Below are 15405 nucleotides of genomic sequence, written 5' to 3' on the forward strand. Positions count from 1 at the left end.
GAGTTTATTTCAATAAATATGTGCTGAGGCTGGCTAAATGGCAGGCATTGTGCCTGGTCCTAAGGATCCTGAAAAAAGGAACAATGCCAGACTGCAGTCTGCTGGAGAGATGTGTTTAAGTCTAGGATGGAGAGTAAGAACAGGGTGCTACCTCCTAGGATGGAGGCAGAGGGAGGGATGCCTGGCATGTGGTCCCCTTGTTTTCATATTAGGAGTAACTATAATGTTAAACTAATCTCCCTGAAAGATGCTCAAGTCTTGCCTGGATTGGGAGCCCAGAGGAGGGAGAGGAATGTGGAGAATTGAGAAACTACAAAACATGGGCCAAGCTTAGGGCTCAGTCCTGGGAGAGGAGGACCTGGTCTGGAACAGAAGACTATGGGGAGGTTGGGGTGTGGGAAGGGGGGTTGGAATCTCCAGGTGATGTGTGGAGAGATCTGAGGGATCTCTTGAAAGGCCAGGGTGCTCTCATTGGCCATCGTGCACTGTCCCCAGAGGAGACCAAGCCACACAGTCGTGCTGCTTAACCTCATATCCTCATCTGGGCTGCGTACTGAGCAGGGCCCCTGGAGCCATGCCCAATCTGTTTCCTTCTATTCTTTGACAGGAAGCTCCCGAAGAGCCAGCCCCCACCCCCCACCCCGCCCCAGCACTCCCTCTCTCTTCTCCACTATGGATAGAGTCTCCTCTGAGCAGCTGCTGGCTGGCCACACACCCAGCTGACATGGGGACCACCAGAGCCATGCAGGTGTGCTGGGTGATCCTGGGCTTGCTCCTGCTCCGAGGTAAGAGGTGCCTGCCACTTTCCTCTAGAAATTCCCACCTGTCCCTCCGCCCACACCAAACAGGTTTCCCATCCAGGTCTCTGTCCGCGGGAGGGAAATTCCAGAGCCTTTCTGCCAAGGGCTCATTTTGACTGGGGTGGTGGGCATGACCAGGCAAGAGGTAAAAAAATGATACTGTTAAACCCATTTGTGGGAAGTTTCCCAGAATGAATCGGGTCCGGCATAGAGCCTAGCCCCTGAAATGTGGGAAGTGGCTGGCTGGGTGTGAGATTGAGACCGGAAAGCCCCTTCCAGGCAGGAGAAGCCGGCTGTTACTCCATCGAGCATTCCCTCTGGTCTGTGTGGATACCACAGTCACTCTGTGGACTGTTGTAGCACAAAATTATCTGCATCTTGGCTTTACAGGCAATCGTTGTTTTCTTCTTTTGTATGAAGAGTTGCAACCTGGGAATTCCAAATACTGACTTTAAGCTCCAGTCATAGCAAGAGGGCTTCAGTTTAAACACAAAGAACTATTTACTGCTAGGTGCCAGTGGCTTACACCTGGAATCCTAGCTACTCAGGAGACAGAGATCAGGAGGATCGAAGTTCAAAGCCTGCCTGGGTAAATAGTCCAAGAGACCTTATCTCAAAAATATCCAACACAAAACAGGGCTGGTGGAGTGGCTCAAGCAGTAGAACGTCTGCCTAGCAAGCATGAAGCCCTGAGTTCAAGTACCCTAGTACTGCCAAAAAGAAAGAAACAAAAAAGAAAAGAAAGAAGGAAAGAACTATTTGGGTGGGGGGATGGCCCAGACAATGCATAACATATGTGAGCAAATGTAAAAATGGTTTAAAAAAAAAGAACTATTTACCAAGGAGGTTGTATATTACACAGGGGGTCAGATGAGATGGCAACACCTCTCAGATTGGCTTATGAGTCGTGAAGTGGCTCATAAGGATCCAGTAATTAAGGAGCAGTTGCTGGGAACCATGAGAAGTCCAGGACACTGACTCACAGGGCAGCAACTTCCCTTTGGTCACCCCTCCTCCCTCAGTCCTCTGTGGAAGATTTATGAGGTCGTGCTCCAAGCAGAAGAAAGAGAGTGCCAGAGTGCTCTGATGGGAGAACTAATGGCCCTGCTTGGTGGTATAGTGAAGGGACCTGAATACCAGAATACTCTACTTCCTGGAGAGGTCAGACATTTCTCTGAAAACCCATGGGCTGGGGGTAAAACTGACCACCCTTCCCTGCTCCACACACAGGATAGAGTTAAAGCTTTGAGCTGGGGCTGAAAGATCAGGTTGTGGTGGAAACTGCAGGGGAGGACATGTGAGGAATTTTCACAGGCCTAGATTTCTCCCAGCTTCAAACCCACTGCCCTGTCCCTGGCACATTGCCAGGGCTTCCAAATGCCTGTGTGCTCTCTACCTAAGCCACTATCACCTTCATCCTCTTATCACCTGTTATCCCAAGAGCTAAGAATACTTAACTACCAACTTCACTTTGGTGGACTGAGAAATCCTTTTGGACATATCCATGTCTGAAAAGCGACTCCTCTGTGGGCAGAGTCAGGGCAGTTTTGAAACTTGGAGGATTTGAGAGAATGAGAAGGAAATTTAAATGTCTAGCACTGGTTGAGCATGAACTTTCTGTCAGGTATTGTGTTCGTTAAGTACTTTTATCCATTTTGTTTTCCTCACAACAATTTATGAGGTATTTATTTATTTACTTGTTTATTTATGCTGAGGATGGAGCCTAGGACCTTGTCTATGTTAAGTACACATTCTAGTGCACATTCCAGCCCCTCATTTGCATTTTATATATATATATAGAGAGAGATTTTTTTTTTTCTGGTGGGACTGGGTTTGAACTCCAGGCCTTGTGCTTGCTAGGTAGGTGCTCTGTTGCTTGAGTAACTCTGCCTACTCACTTGCATTTGTGGGCTTGAACTCAGGGCCTACACCTTGAGCCACTCCATCAGCCCTTTTTTGTGATGAGTTTTATTGAGAGAAGGTCTTACGAACTATTTGCCCTAGATCCTCCTGATCTCTGCCTCCTGAGTAGCTAGGATTATAGGTGTGAGTCACCAGCTCACTTGCATTTTAAAGAAGAAAAAACTGAGGCCCAAATCAGACAGTGAGTGATAGTGACAGAACTTGAACACAAGCCTATCAGACTCTGAAATCCATGATGTTAACTATTAAACCATGCTGCTGAGGAAAACAGGGATATATGGTGGGGGTGGACTGGAAGGAAATGAAGCAGGTAGGGGTTAGGATGTGGAGACCAGGAAAATCAGAAATTCCTATGACTAGAGTTCTTTGGTGTCTGTGTGTCCAGTGGTCAGAGGCACTGACCACTGCAGAAATCGATGCTCCCTAAGTCCCTCTCCTACTCACAGAGAATCTTTCAGGTGACAGGTTGGGAGAGGGGGAGAGGACATTAGGCAAAGGGAGGGCAGGCCACTGAGACTTGAGGCTTGTGACTTTGGACCTCTCCCAAGCTTCTAGATCATTTTCTTCCTAGGTAAATGTGGGAAAGTAGTGCTCTGTGACTTCCCGGGCCTTCTAGAACTTAGAAAGTCATAAGGTACGCTCAACCTGATAGTGTTCAGAGTTGCTTTGAACTGACCGGGTTCCCCCAGAATCATCATCAGTTAGAAAGGGTTCTCTCTAGCCTGGGCTTCCTATAAGTTTTAACTCCCTCTGGACCCTTCACTCACAAGGGAATGGGACTGTGAGATCTTAGCCTGGAAAAACATGGCCCAGGGTTTGGGCGAGCTTCAGCTTGGAAACAATTCTACACTATGAAGTAATAGCCCCATGGAGGAAGGTAGTGACTTAAAGAAAATAAACAGACCAGCAAACTGCCACAGGTTGAGTAGGTTCCTGGCATTCAGCTGCCTCTGTCCTCCCAGGCCTGGGTTTTGTGCTTCCCTGATGTGAGAGGCCAAATGAACAGCAGGGCCAGGCCTGGGGGCTGCCATCCCAGCCTGAGTGGAGGGACGGGAACCCAGCTGGGCGGCTCCACTTCCCTGAGTTGTTTTCCTTTCACATTGTTCACAGGTTTCATGAATGATTTCATTGTGGAAAGTGAGCAAACACAACCTGACCTTTCAGGTCTGCCCCCCTGCAACACACACATGTAGTACACATACATCTGCATAGAGGCCCAAGATACACAAATGTACATACAAAAGAGCAAATGAGGGCCTCTGACTGGGGACTCCTGGCAACTGGCTCCTCTCTGAGTTTGGCCAATAATCACCAGTTTGGAAGTAGTCTTGCCTGTGAGAGTAAATTGTGCCCTCCTTCTAGAGCTTTCTTTCCTCCCTTACATGCCTCAGAGCTTGCTTCTTGTGCAAGCCTCTACCTCCCTGACTGGGGAAGGCAGAGAGAGAGCTCCAATACAAGCCCTAAACCCAAACCCCCTTTCATTCACTTTTCCATGTTCCCATCCTTTCCCCTTGGGGCAGGACCAGAATGGCAGTCTTCATAGGAGAAAACAAATGTCTCAACCATACGCTGAACATTAGCCTAGAGACCTACAGTCCTGGGTCCTTGTCCAGACATGGCAAGTCACTTGCCCTCTGTCTTTGAACATGTCACCTGATCTTGTGTCAGGTAAGTGTGATAGCCATGGAGGACTGAAGAGACAGGAAGGAACTCTGGAACTCTGAACCATGAGGTGATGGTGATGGTGCAATTGAGTCACAGTCTTGTAGGAAGCCAGCACTGTGAGCAAGAGCTTACATCCTTCAGCCTTCTGCCAAGTGTGCCTGCTTTCCAGCATGGGGGCTTAGATAGCCAAAAGGCCTGGGTTCTGCTATGGGCTGTGCTTGGCAGGAGACTTACCAAATTTGTCTGTGTTTTGCTTTCTTTTGCAGGCCACAACTCCCAACCCATAGCATCTCAGACCACTCAAGGTAAGACAAACTTGTAGGGCCTGCTCCACGTTTGGGTCTAGGAGTTTAGGAAGGGTGTGAGAGGAGGGAGCTCTGGACCAGTTTCACACTGACCAGGGGTGAATGGGGCTGGGACCAGAGTTCAGCTTGGTCCAGTCTAACATGCCTTGAAAAAGGAGAGGGATGAATGGTTGTTGCTAGATGAGGGTAGGGAGGAAGAAGAAGCTATGAAGAAGAAGAAAGGGGACAGAGCAGTAGGAGGTAGCAGACCCTTAGCATCAGATGATCTGTTTCAGGACTCTTCAGCAGTCTAAGTCTGACCACAGTGCCAATTTCTCCCATCACAGGTGAGTGAGTGGGTGTGGTTGCCCAGAGGGTGACCTCCCAGTTCCCATATCATACCCCCTATCCCCCAGCCGTTCAGACCTGCTTGGAGCCCAGGGGTTCTTTGATGGGTAAGGGAATGTGGTATCACCAAACCCACTTCACCTCCAACTCCCCATACAGGTGCTCTACCACTTGAGCCATGCCCCCAGTCCCTGCGTCTGTTCTTACAGGAAACGAATCTTCCTCAGAATCTGGCAGCCCAAGGCTTCTGCCCAGCACCAGTGCCCCAGGTAACTCTGCCATTGAGACTACAAATGGCACCCAGGGAGGGCCCCATGGGAGAACCAGAGATGGTGTCTAGTCTACAAGAAAATACAGACGTAGGAGAAGGGACAAACAAACAAGGCCTCACACTGGCAATTTCAAAGCAGGGGTAGGGGGCTGAGGGGGCAGGAGCAGAAGGTGCAAGGAGCCTACTTAAGACTTGGGGTCCAGAGATGAATTCCAAAGGGAGTGGCCTCAGGAGCTGAGCCCAAGAAGGAATTAGAAGAACAGGTGAAGACTGTGGAGTGGAGGGTGAGAAGATGTATTCCAGACAGAATAAATCACAAAGATAAAGGTCCAGAGGTAAACCAGAAAATTGTCCCTTCTGGAATTGAAAACAGTAAAGAAAAGGAGGACTTGGGCCTAATGAGCCCTCCCTATGCATGTGCTAGCTGAGGCCCTGAATAGTCCACGCATGTTCCCTAATCCACAGAAGTTCCATATAAGGCCTCACAGGGCCCCCTGGTATCAAGTAAGCATGTAACGCTGAGGTCAAGCACCTTGGATGGTCACTTCCCATTCTTGCTGGGTCTGACTCAGTCCCAGCCACAGAAGCAGACATCAGAACTTGGTGAGTACTCAGGGTGGGTAGGGCAGTGGTGAAGGACCCTGGGTTATATCTGAGTAGGTTCCTTCTTCTTCTCCTCAGGAGGCCCTGGTTCTGGGGGATCTTGAGGCCAGAAACCACATCAGTGGCACCATGGTTTGGGAAATTATGAGAGAGTTTTGGATGGGAGTAGAGACAGGAAGTTGGGCCTGGTCATAGTGAAGGTAAAATAAGCCTGGACCTGCGACTGAGAAAGGCATAGATAGAGAGGGAGGGAAAGGAGACCCCCACCCTAAATGAAGGGGAAGAGAGGCAGAAAATGTTGGGAAAGAGATAGACCCTTCTTGGGGTAGGCTGGGAAGGGGTGGGTGCCTCCCATCTTTGCCATTTGCTTCAGTTGCAGGCACAGGGGCCCCAAATAGCAATGGCAGCAGCAGCAGCAGCAGCAGCAGCAGCACAAGGGGAGGTATGTCCTGTGTGTGCTCACAAGGAAGAGGAGTAGTGGAATGTGTCTGTGACCCTTTCTCCAAGCTCTTGGGTTTTTCACAGTCCCAGATTTATTTGGGAGAGGGATGAGATGAGAAAAGACAAGGAAATGGAGTAGCAGTCAGGCCTGAAGTGCAGTGAGATGAGCAAGGGAAGAAAGGGGTGACATACCTCTTTTTCAAGAGAGCCAGAAAGTGCCCCTTACTTGGCAGCCTGGCTTGTTGGGTCAATGCCTAAGGATAAGCATTTGGCACCTTTCTTTCCTCCTGTTTTAACCCTTGGCAGAACATAGATGACTGTGTCTTGCCAGGTCTGGCTTCCCATCTCTGCAGCATAAATCCATTTTTTCTTGTGGGCCCCCAGGGGTGTTAGGAAACACCCTGAACCTTCTGGACTCCCATGGAACCAGGAATATAAACAACCAGCAGTGCTGTTCACATGACCCCACGTGTCCACAGTTTTGACCTCTGTCCTCATGGGGTCAGAGTGGCAGAGAGAAAGTGTTTTTTGGTAGGATGTGAGCAATGTGCCCTCTTACCTGGGAGAAGCAGGAGGGAAGGTAGCTTGTCTCTGGTAGGCTGAACCCTACTTTGTTTCAGAAACATCTCAAAATGCTACTCCCAGTTCAATCACCATGAGCCTGAGGACAAGGGAAGACTTGGCTATCCTACCCAGCCCCACATCAGAGACGGTGCTCACTGTGGCTGCCTTTGGTAAGAGAAGGAGGGAAGGCTAGGACATGGGAAGTGACCCCACCCCTAGAACTGACTTGGACTCTGGGTCTGGGAGCACAAGTTCAAATCTTAGTTATTCCAGGAGGGATAGGTCAATGAGCAAGACCCTGATGTAAAGGAGGCTCCACTGGCTGCCAGCAAGATCTTGGCTCTGCTGGGTGTCATGTGCTAATGGAAGAATGGCACTGGGCTAAGGAGCCCACTCTGGCTAGGGGCATCAGGGTAACAGCTCATTTATTCTGCAGAGAATTGGAATTCACTTTGTTTCCAGAGCTGTTTATATAGCACTTAGCTAGGAAGGCAATGCTGTCCCCTCTTCTACCTCCCTTCACCTTCGTTCTTTTCCCTGTTCAGGTGTTATCAGCTTCATTGTCATCCTGGTGGTCGTGGTGATCATCCTAGTTGGTGTGGTCAGTCTCAGGTTTAAGTGTCGGAAGAACAAAGAGTCTGAAGGTACTTGTCTTGACCTGCTGGCCTCCCTTTGCCCAGTGCTGAAGAACCCAGAGCTACAGGCCAAGACTGACACCCAGCCTGGGCTGCAGGAAGGAATGGCACATTAGCATCTGTTGTGTGGGAGGGTTCCCTTGGATGGGCTTTGAGGGAAAAGCTGGGCTTCTGAGTTACAGCATGTAACCCTAGTCTGTGCCTTTGGGTTTTTACAGATCCCCAAAAGCCAGGAAGTTCGGGGATATCTGAAAGGTAAGACTGTCAGAAGCATAGAAGAGGAATCTTCCATCTAACCCCTCATCCCCATAGGCCAAGAGGAAAATGCTTTCTGCTTTCACATACCCCACACACCATACAAACCACGTGTCACACCATACCCATCCACACACACACACCATACAAGTGATGTCACAAACACCACACACCACACCATACCTACATACCCACTACACACAGTGTGCAAACCACATGTCACACATGAATATAACACACACACACACCCCACGCATACCATACAAACCCTGTGCCATACACACACATCACACATGCACACCACATATCTCACATGTACAGAGACACCCCACACACACAATCCTGCGGCCTCTACTGAGGCCTGGGCAGATAGTAGGCCAGGACAGACCTGAAGGAAACAATCAAGTGAGCAGAAATGGGATAGACTCTTCAGCCCTAGAGCTAAACTTCTGTCGCCCCTTCATGAAAACTGTAGGAATGCAGATTCTAATATAAGATGTGTCCCCTCTAAGCTGAGGAACCTCTTTTTTGCTTACCTACTATGTGCCACCTACATTGGCACATAATTTATAGTGTTATCTCAAACCTTTATAGTAATTTTCCAAGGAGATGTGACTTCATTTTATACATTTGAAAAATCGAGGCTTAAGAGAGGTTGAAACTCAATCAAAATCAAATAAGTAGGTTAAAAACAAACAAACAAACACAAGCCAGGCACCATTGGTTCATGCCTGTAATCCTAGCTACTCACGAAGCAGAGATCAGAAGAATCAGCGTTTGAAGTCAGTGCAGGGCAAAAAAGCCCATTACAAAAAAGGGCTAGCAGAATACCTCAAGTGGTAAGAGTGAAATGTGACACCCTGAGTTCAAATCCCAGTACCATCAAAACAAACAAAAAACAAGGTTTAAATACAAGTCTTTGGAGTTTCAAAGTACATTCTCATTTCATTATGGTCCACTCCCAATAACAGACTTTTTTGAAACAAAAAAGGTTCAAGTCAGGCACCAGTGGTTCATGCCTATAATCCTAGCTACTTGAGAAGCTGAGATAGGGAGGGTCACCATGGTTGGAGACCAGCCCAGGCAAATAGTTCTTGAGACCCCCCATCTCCAAAATAACTGGTGCAAAATGGACTGGAGGTGTGGCTCAAGCAGTAGAGCACCTGCCTAGCCAACAACCATGAGGCCCTGAGTTCAAAGCCCAGTCATTCTCCCTCCCCCCCACAAAAGCTTCAATTTCAACACTTCACTGTCTCTTGATTCCCTGTTGCACTGCCCCTCCTCTCTCTCCTCTCTGTAACTCCTTTTCCTTTCCTACTTCAGCTGTTCCACGGCCAATGGAGAGAAGGACAGCATCACCCTCATCTCTGTGAAGAATATAAACACGAACAACAGCAAAGGCTGCCCCTCAGCAGAGAAGGTGCATTTTCTGTTTCCTTCCTTCCTGTCCCAAATTCATCTCGCCCTCCTGCTCCCACTTTCAGGCTCTGCTTCCTTAACCAGGAAGGCTAAGGTCATTTTCAAAAACCCGAGCTCTTCTCTAGCCTACCCTCCCAAGAAGTTTACCCTTCCCTACTGTGTGTTTATTTTTCAGGTTCTTTAAAAGTGATTTTGGGTTCCCATGGATGCAAGGATTGCAGCCACCCTGAGACTGTGAGGAGGAAGAGATGAGAACAAATCACATATAAATTATTTTGTTTCATGTCTGCTCTCTGCCCCAAAGGACACTGGCATTCCTCTTGATCTAGGAGCAAGCCACTCATGTGAGAGTCTCCGTTCCACGTGGAAGCCACTCTAGAAATATAACCTACTCCTTCCAGAATCACAGGAGTTGATAGATAGAACAAAAGCAAGGAAAATGATGAGGTGTACAGATCCTTTCTACTTTCATTAAAATTATTTTCTGGTCTGCAATCTAATTTCTTTTAAGGTCTATAGTCCCATACATATTGCTTCTTTTTTTTTTTTTTTTTTGTTCTTTTTTTTGGAGACAGAGTCTTGCTATGCAGCCCAGGCTGACCTAGAACACACTGACCTCAAACTCGTAATCCTCCTGTCTCAACTCCCAAGTGCGGGGATTACAAGCTTGTGCCACCACAACCACTGCCATGCACATTTCTTAACAGAGTATTCTAGCTACACTGGGGCCTTCTTTCCTAGGCCAGGCATGAATGTGTGTTTCTGCCCCCGTGGGCACCTCGCTGAAAATTAGTAAGGTAAGGGGACTTTTTGTAAGGTCTCCCTTTGTTTACCTAGTTTATTATGTAGGGTTGAAGCACTGACTAACCACCTCAATAGAAAAGAGAAATAAGAGATTGCAAATAGTGACCAATCATCATCAACAATGAAGTTTTACATCTACAGAGCAAGGACTTGGGAAATACAGTGCATTTTGTGTTCCAGTGGTGAGGGGTATATGATATGAAGATAAATGTCTTCTGCCTGCCCCAGGATGGATGGGCATCACTTTGGTTCTAGCCATGGGATGAGCACTGGTAAGATTTGTCTTAAGGACAGGTCTGTGACTTCATAAATCCAAACTCCTCTACTTTATCCTATTCAGCTTTTATGTCTGTACCCTAGAAATAGAATTAAGGACCCAAGATTTACTGTGAAGTCATTTTAAAAAGAGGAAAATGAAGAACATATTTGTCTTCTTGGAAATAGGCAACACAGGTTTGGAAATAAATCTTGGTTGAGAAGAATCACAGGAAGAGTTGTCTGTGTGTATGTATGCAGGGAGTGTTTAATTTTATAGCTTTCCGCTAATCAGCATTTTATAACACAAGAACGTAGCTTACTCACTCTGCAGCAACAATATGCTATTTTATTCTAACTTAGACTTTATAACATGATATGAGAAAAAGCCTATAACATTAACTGTTAAAATGAAACTGGAGAAACCTACTGACTTCTACAATTTTCTAGTGCAGGCTGTGCACCTGCTTACGTTCTAAGTAATAAAGACGGGATTGTGAGTGAAGGAAATCTGGCCATAAGGCTAGGCTCTGCCACAGTCTTGCAGCTTAACTTTTGGGGAAAAATCACCCCTTTTGCCCCACCTGTTTTCTTCCTTTTAAATGAAGTGGATGGGGGCTGAAGGTGGTTAAGCCCCTGCTTTGCATACTGCAAGGCCCAGGTTCAATCCCCAGCACCAAAACAACAAATAAAAATTATAAAGCGAGGTCATTGGAATATTTGGGCTTCATTAACTTCACCATTTCCTCTTGTTTTTTCTTTCTCTCAACAGTACTAGGGTTTGAACTCAGGGTTTCATGCTTCCTAGGCAAGGCGCTCTATCCCTTGAGTCACAATTCCAGCCCCCTTCCTCTTCTTATATTCCACAGCTCTGCAAACTCTAGATGTTAAGTAAAAAAGGAATGTAATCTGTTGAGTAGAGTTCACTCTAAGGGCCAGAGACAAGGTGACTAAGTGACTCTGGGTAAGTCTTTGACATTCTCTGGACTTCCTTCTTCCTGTGTATCAACAGAAGACAGTGATCTTACAGGCTCCTGGGTAGGTAAGATGAATAATAAATGTGGATTTACTTGGGAAGTGAAAGGACTAGTCAGCAATTGTAGAAGACCACCTAGAGCACTGCCCTAGGTGCCCCACTTGTTCCCCACCTGTGGGGAGTGTTGACAGGTGAGGATTCACAGCTGCTGCTGACTGGCTTGCTGGGGGTGAGAGTGGGGATGTAGACATGGACCCTGTGCCTTAGTTCTCCCCCCTCCCCAATCCTGCTTCCATTGCTCCTCACCAATAAACTCTGAGAGTCAGATTTTCTGGAGAACCCAACCTATGTAGCAATACTACAGTTTTTTTTTAATTTCACATATATTTCATTTAAATCAGGCTGCAAAAGGCACATGACATACTAGCCAGTTCCAGAACAAAAAATCCATCATTGGAATAGAACCTTCCAGATGACATAACAATGTCTAGAAGTCCTGGATTCTGTTTGAATGGTTATTATTATTCTGCCATGAGCACTTAGTTCAGCTGCTTAGCATAATGGACTAATCAGGTCAAGGACATGAGTCTCACTCTAGGTAACTCAGCTAATGTCTCCATTACAAGGCCACAAATTTTCCCCTGACTCTGGACAATGTCCTGCAAATATGAGCTGTTAGTCCTAAGGTATTTATCTGTGGGGGAGGGGTGAGCTGGTATTAATATCTTTGAGATGTAAGGCTCTTACCCTGCTACTGACACAGCAGTACATTAGCCATGTTGATCTTCCTGTTGCTAAGTAACTTTATCCTTTGGGGAGGAATCGAAGATAAACTCAATCCCGAGTTCTGCTTGTGAGCAAACTATATTAGAGGGGGTTCTTTGGAGGATCCCACTATTTATGTAAACACAAGACCCCATCTCTGACAGGAAATCCGAGTGCAGCTTTCTGCTGCCCTTGTAGTTTCCCTGAGATCACATCTTTTCCTTGATGTCTAGACAACAGGATGGTGGCCATATACAAGACGACTTCCTCCCTTTTCTTACACAGGATTACATGGTCCTAAAGCAAGAACAGGTGTGTATGTGTAGTTATATAAAATATCCCCTCATTTCTTTTTCCATCCTATGGGAAAGCAACCAACACACTCACGCAGGAACACAGGTCCCACCCGACAGAAGGGGCATTTACTCAATATCTTTCTTCCAGGCCTGGATGAGGCAAACCTGTTGCCAGCAAAAGTTCATTGAACTTCAGCAAATATTTTACAAGTAATTGGAGAAAATTGATAGAAACTTGGCTTTACTCTGGTATAGTTCTCAATTCTATGTGAGTCTCTGGAAAATATTTGTGGCCCTGATCACCAGTCTCTTCCTGGATTTATGGATGTCTCTCTCTTCAAACTTCTTTCTGCACCTACCTCCTTCTCATTGAGAACTGGCTTGGAGACCCATATTTCCTTCCCAGAAGCTTGCTCCTTTTTGCTGCTTACTTTCTCCTGGCTTCTTCACCCAGTACACTTTGAGACCATAGCTTCATCTTTTACCAAACATAGAGACTGAATTTGACGATGGAGATTATTTTTGCTGAGTGCTTTGTGAGTATAAGCAACAACTGGCACAGAAGTGTTTGAATGTTGGAGTTTTGGAGTCTAAGTTTGTCCAAGTGATACAGTCAGAGATAGATTCGTCTAGAAGTGTTAGTGGAGGTGTAAATGAGCTGAAGTGTACATTTTCATGGATCTATCTGAAAAGGCTGCAGTGTTAAGCCATTTTTAACTGTTCTAGGAATAAGTGAGTCTAGAGAAGAAGGGGTGGTGAGGTTTCAGGAGATGGGAGGAAGACAGTGCTCCTCAAGAGACCCCCCAGCTTCCCAGATCTTGTCCAACATTTTTGAACCTGGATTATGAACCTAAGTAATTCTATACTTGTGGTGCCATTTCTCAACGTAGCACCGCCCCCCCCCCATCCAGCTACTTCTGACTTAAGGGTTCTCATTAAGTACTTTCAAACTTCAGCCCTGTGCCTCTGGAATCCAATGTGTACGCTACCTCAGTTGGCCGTCTTCTAGAAGCTTGTTGTCTACCCTCCCCAAAGCAGAAAAACTTCCTTTTTATATCCCTGGTCAGGTCACTCTGTAACAGAACACTAGTGGCTCCCTCAGGATCCAGACTTCTGTAAGTACACTGCTGCCTGGAATATTTGAGCTACTCACAGGTCCAGAGTCCCAGAGTTGGGCCTTTGGCTCATTTCATGGTTTTGGTGCCTCCCTTGCCTCTCAAGCTTAAAAACATAATGTAATCCATCTGATTATAATGAATGATCCTTCTCATACTGATTTACTTTGCCATCATTTGTTCTTTTTGAAAGTGGGGTGAGAGGCCAGGTGCCATGTCTATAATCCTAGCTACACAGGAGACAACTATTAAGAGGATCGTGGTTTGAAGTTAGTCCCAGGCAAATAGTTTGTGAGACCCTATCTTGAAAATACCTAACACAAAACAGGGCAGCCCCAGTATTGCCAAAAAAAGAAAAAAGAAAAAAAAAGAAAGTGTGGTAAGATGACCAGCTTTAGCAGTAGGAGTCAGGTAAGGTCTAGGGTACAGAGAAAAGCAGCTTCCCAGCTCTTTTGCTAGTGTTCTGTTTCTTGTCCTACTTATAGTAATGATTGCCAGATACGCTGGCATAGGGATTCAGGTAAGACATATCTGGAACCTTATAACATACTCAAAATATGCCCCCCATCACTAATTTGCAAAGTCAAATCACAAAAAATAGTTTCTTTTCTACCAAGCTAGTCTATAGTATTGGTTGGCATTTATCAAGCACATACTATAGCCAGATAAGATGGTAAATGTAAACCTTATTTCCTACAGTAGTCCCCATGCTGACTCCTTTACTATACCAAAATTTCTCTTCGAAATAAAATGAAAATGACTAATTGTAAGGAAATGTGGGCCCCAAAGTGACCACGTGGAGAGGAGTGATCTGGCCAAGAGATTCTTTATTGCCGGGTGGGAGAGGGAGAGAGCAGAGAGCCAAGAGAGTGAGGGAGAGAGGGGCAGGGGCTTAAATACCCCTCAGTGGGACTTAGCATGATCTGGTTGGTTAGGATCTTATGGTTCATGCTGATTGGAGGTTGGGGCAGAAGGAGGGTTCAAGCTAGACTTGAGGCTGGACTGTGACCCTGGAAAACAACAGGAGCTTAAGGGTGCAGTAAGAACTGAAACCTATCGGCGCCATTATTGCCAACACTACTTATCTAGACAGCTGTCATTTTCTCAATACTTATGGAGGTGGGATGGGGACAAAGCACTGTCTTTAGATGCTTCACTTGTAATTGATGTTACAAATGACACACACTAGTTTGGTAATTTTCAAATATGGGGGCTTTTCTTTTCTTTAGCAGACCACAAAATATAGAACAGAAAAAAGCAGAGCTGCTTTGATCGAAGAAAGGTAAGGTTGTAGCGACATCTCTGCTGTGCCTTCTCCCTTTTTTACTCCTCATATAAAATCCCAGAGACATGTGTTCACTGAGCCTTAAGAGCTCCACATTTTTAAACCACCAATCTAGTTTTATCTCATCTTACAGGTGAGAAGACTGAGGCCAAAAGAGGAGGAGAAGGCAGTCAGTTAGGGTCACATAATGATTTGTGGGAAAACCCCAACTATCACCCATATTGAACTTCTAGGCCAGTGCTTTTCCAGTGAGAGGCCTTGACATTTGAGAGTTCTAAGTGAGCATGACATCAGTAGTGTGCCAAGGCTATGACTTCAGGGAAGGGCTAGACTTGAATGTCATCTGGGGCTTTTACCCTTCTGGTTTGGGTCCAGGGCTATACATTCCTACATTCGCCCTACTCCCCCAATGCCTAAATAGCTTTGGGTGATATAATTGATTTGGTTTTCTTGGGTAAGATCTAAATGAATTCCGGGTAAATTTTTTTCCCCAAGGTAATTTTTGTTGGGAAACAAACATGATCATTTTACCTGTTTATAGACCTGCTCTTTGGCCATCCCAACCCACTCACCTTCCTGCATGCATGAGGACACTAAGTTCATTCACCTATGAATGCAGTGAAAGTTGCTTTTAAATTCTTTGCTAAACCTTATGCAAACCAGGGTGGATAACAATAAGAATAGTTTTTAATTTCCTTTTT

The 15405-nt window shown here is 46.2% G+C and overlaps 1 protein-coding gene across 2 annotated transcripts; it reads left to right on the forward strand.

Annotated features, from left to right (window-relative positions):
* Positions 1-649: 649 nt before the first annotated feature.
* Ecscr (endothelial cell surface expressed chemotaxis and apoptosis regulator) lies at positions 650-9708 on the forward strand. 2 transcript variants are annotated; one of them, XM_074076899.1, is made up of 11 exons: positions 658-785; positions 4655-4693; positions 4969-5019; positions 5230-5289; positions 5757-5894; positions 6268-6336; positions 6956-7069; positions 7445-7543; positions 7753-7789; positions 9113-9209; positions 9384-9708. In XM_074076899.1, exons 1-11 carry the CDS (start codon positions 725-727, stop codon positions 9390-9392), a joined length of 774 nt encoding a protein of 257 aa, XP_073933000.1. In that variant the 5' UTR covers positions 658-724; the 3' UTR covers positions 9393-9708. The 2 variants fall into 2 exon arrangements, with proteins under 2 accessions (XP_073932999.1, XP_073933000.1); XM_074076898.1 differs by lacking the exon at positions 5757-5894 and having other exon boundaries at positions 650-785.
* Positions 9709-15405: the final 5697 nt, after the last annotated feature.

This window comes from Castor canadensis, chromosome 6 (genome assembly GCF_047511655.1).
Source record: "Castor canadensis chromosome 6, mCasCan1.hap1v2, whole genome shotgun sequence".
NCBI classification, from domain to species: Eukaryota; Metazoa; Chordata; class Mammalia; order Rodentia; family Castoridae; genus Castor; species Castor canadensis.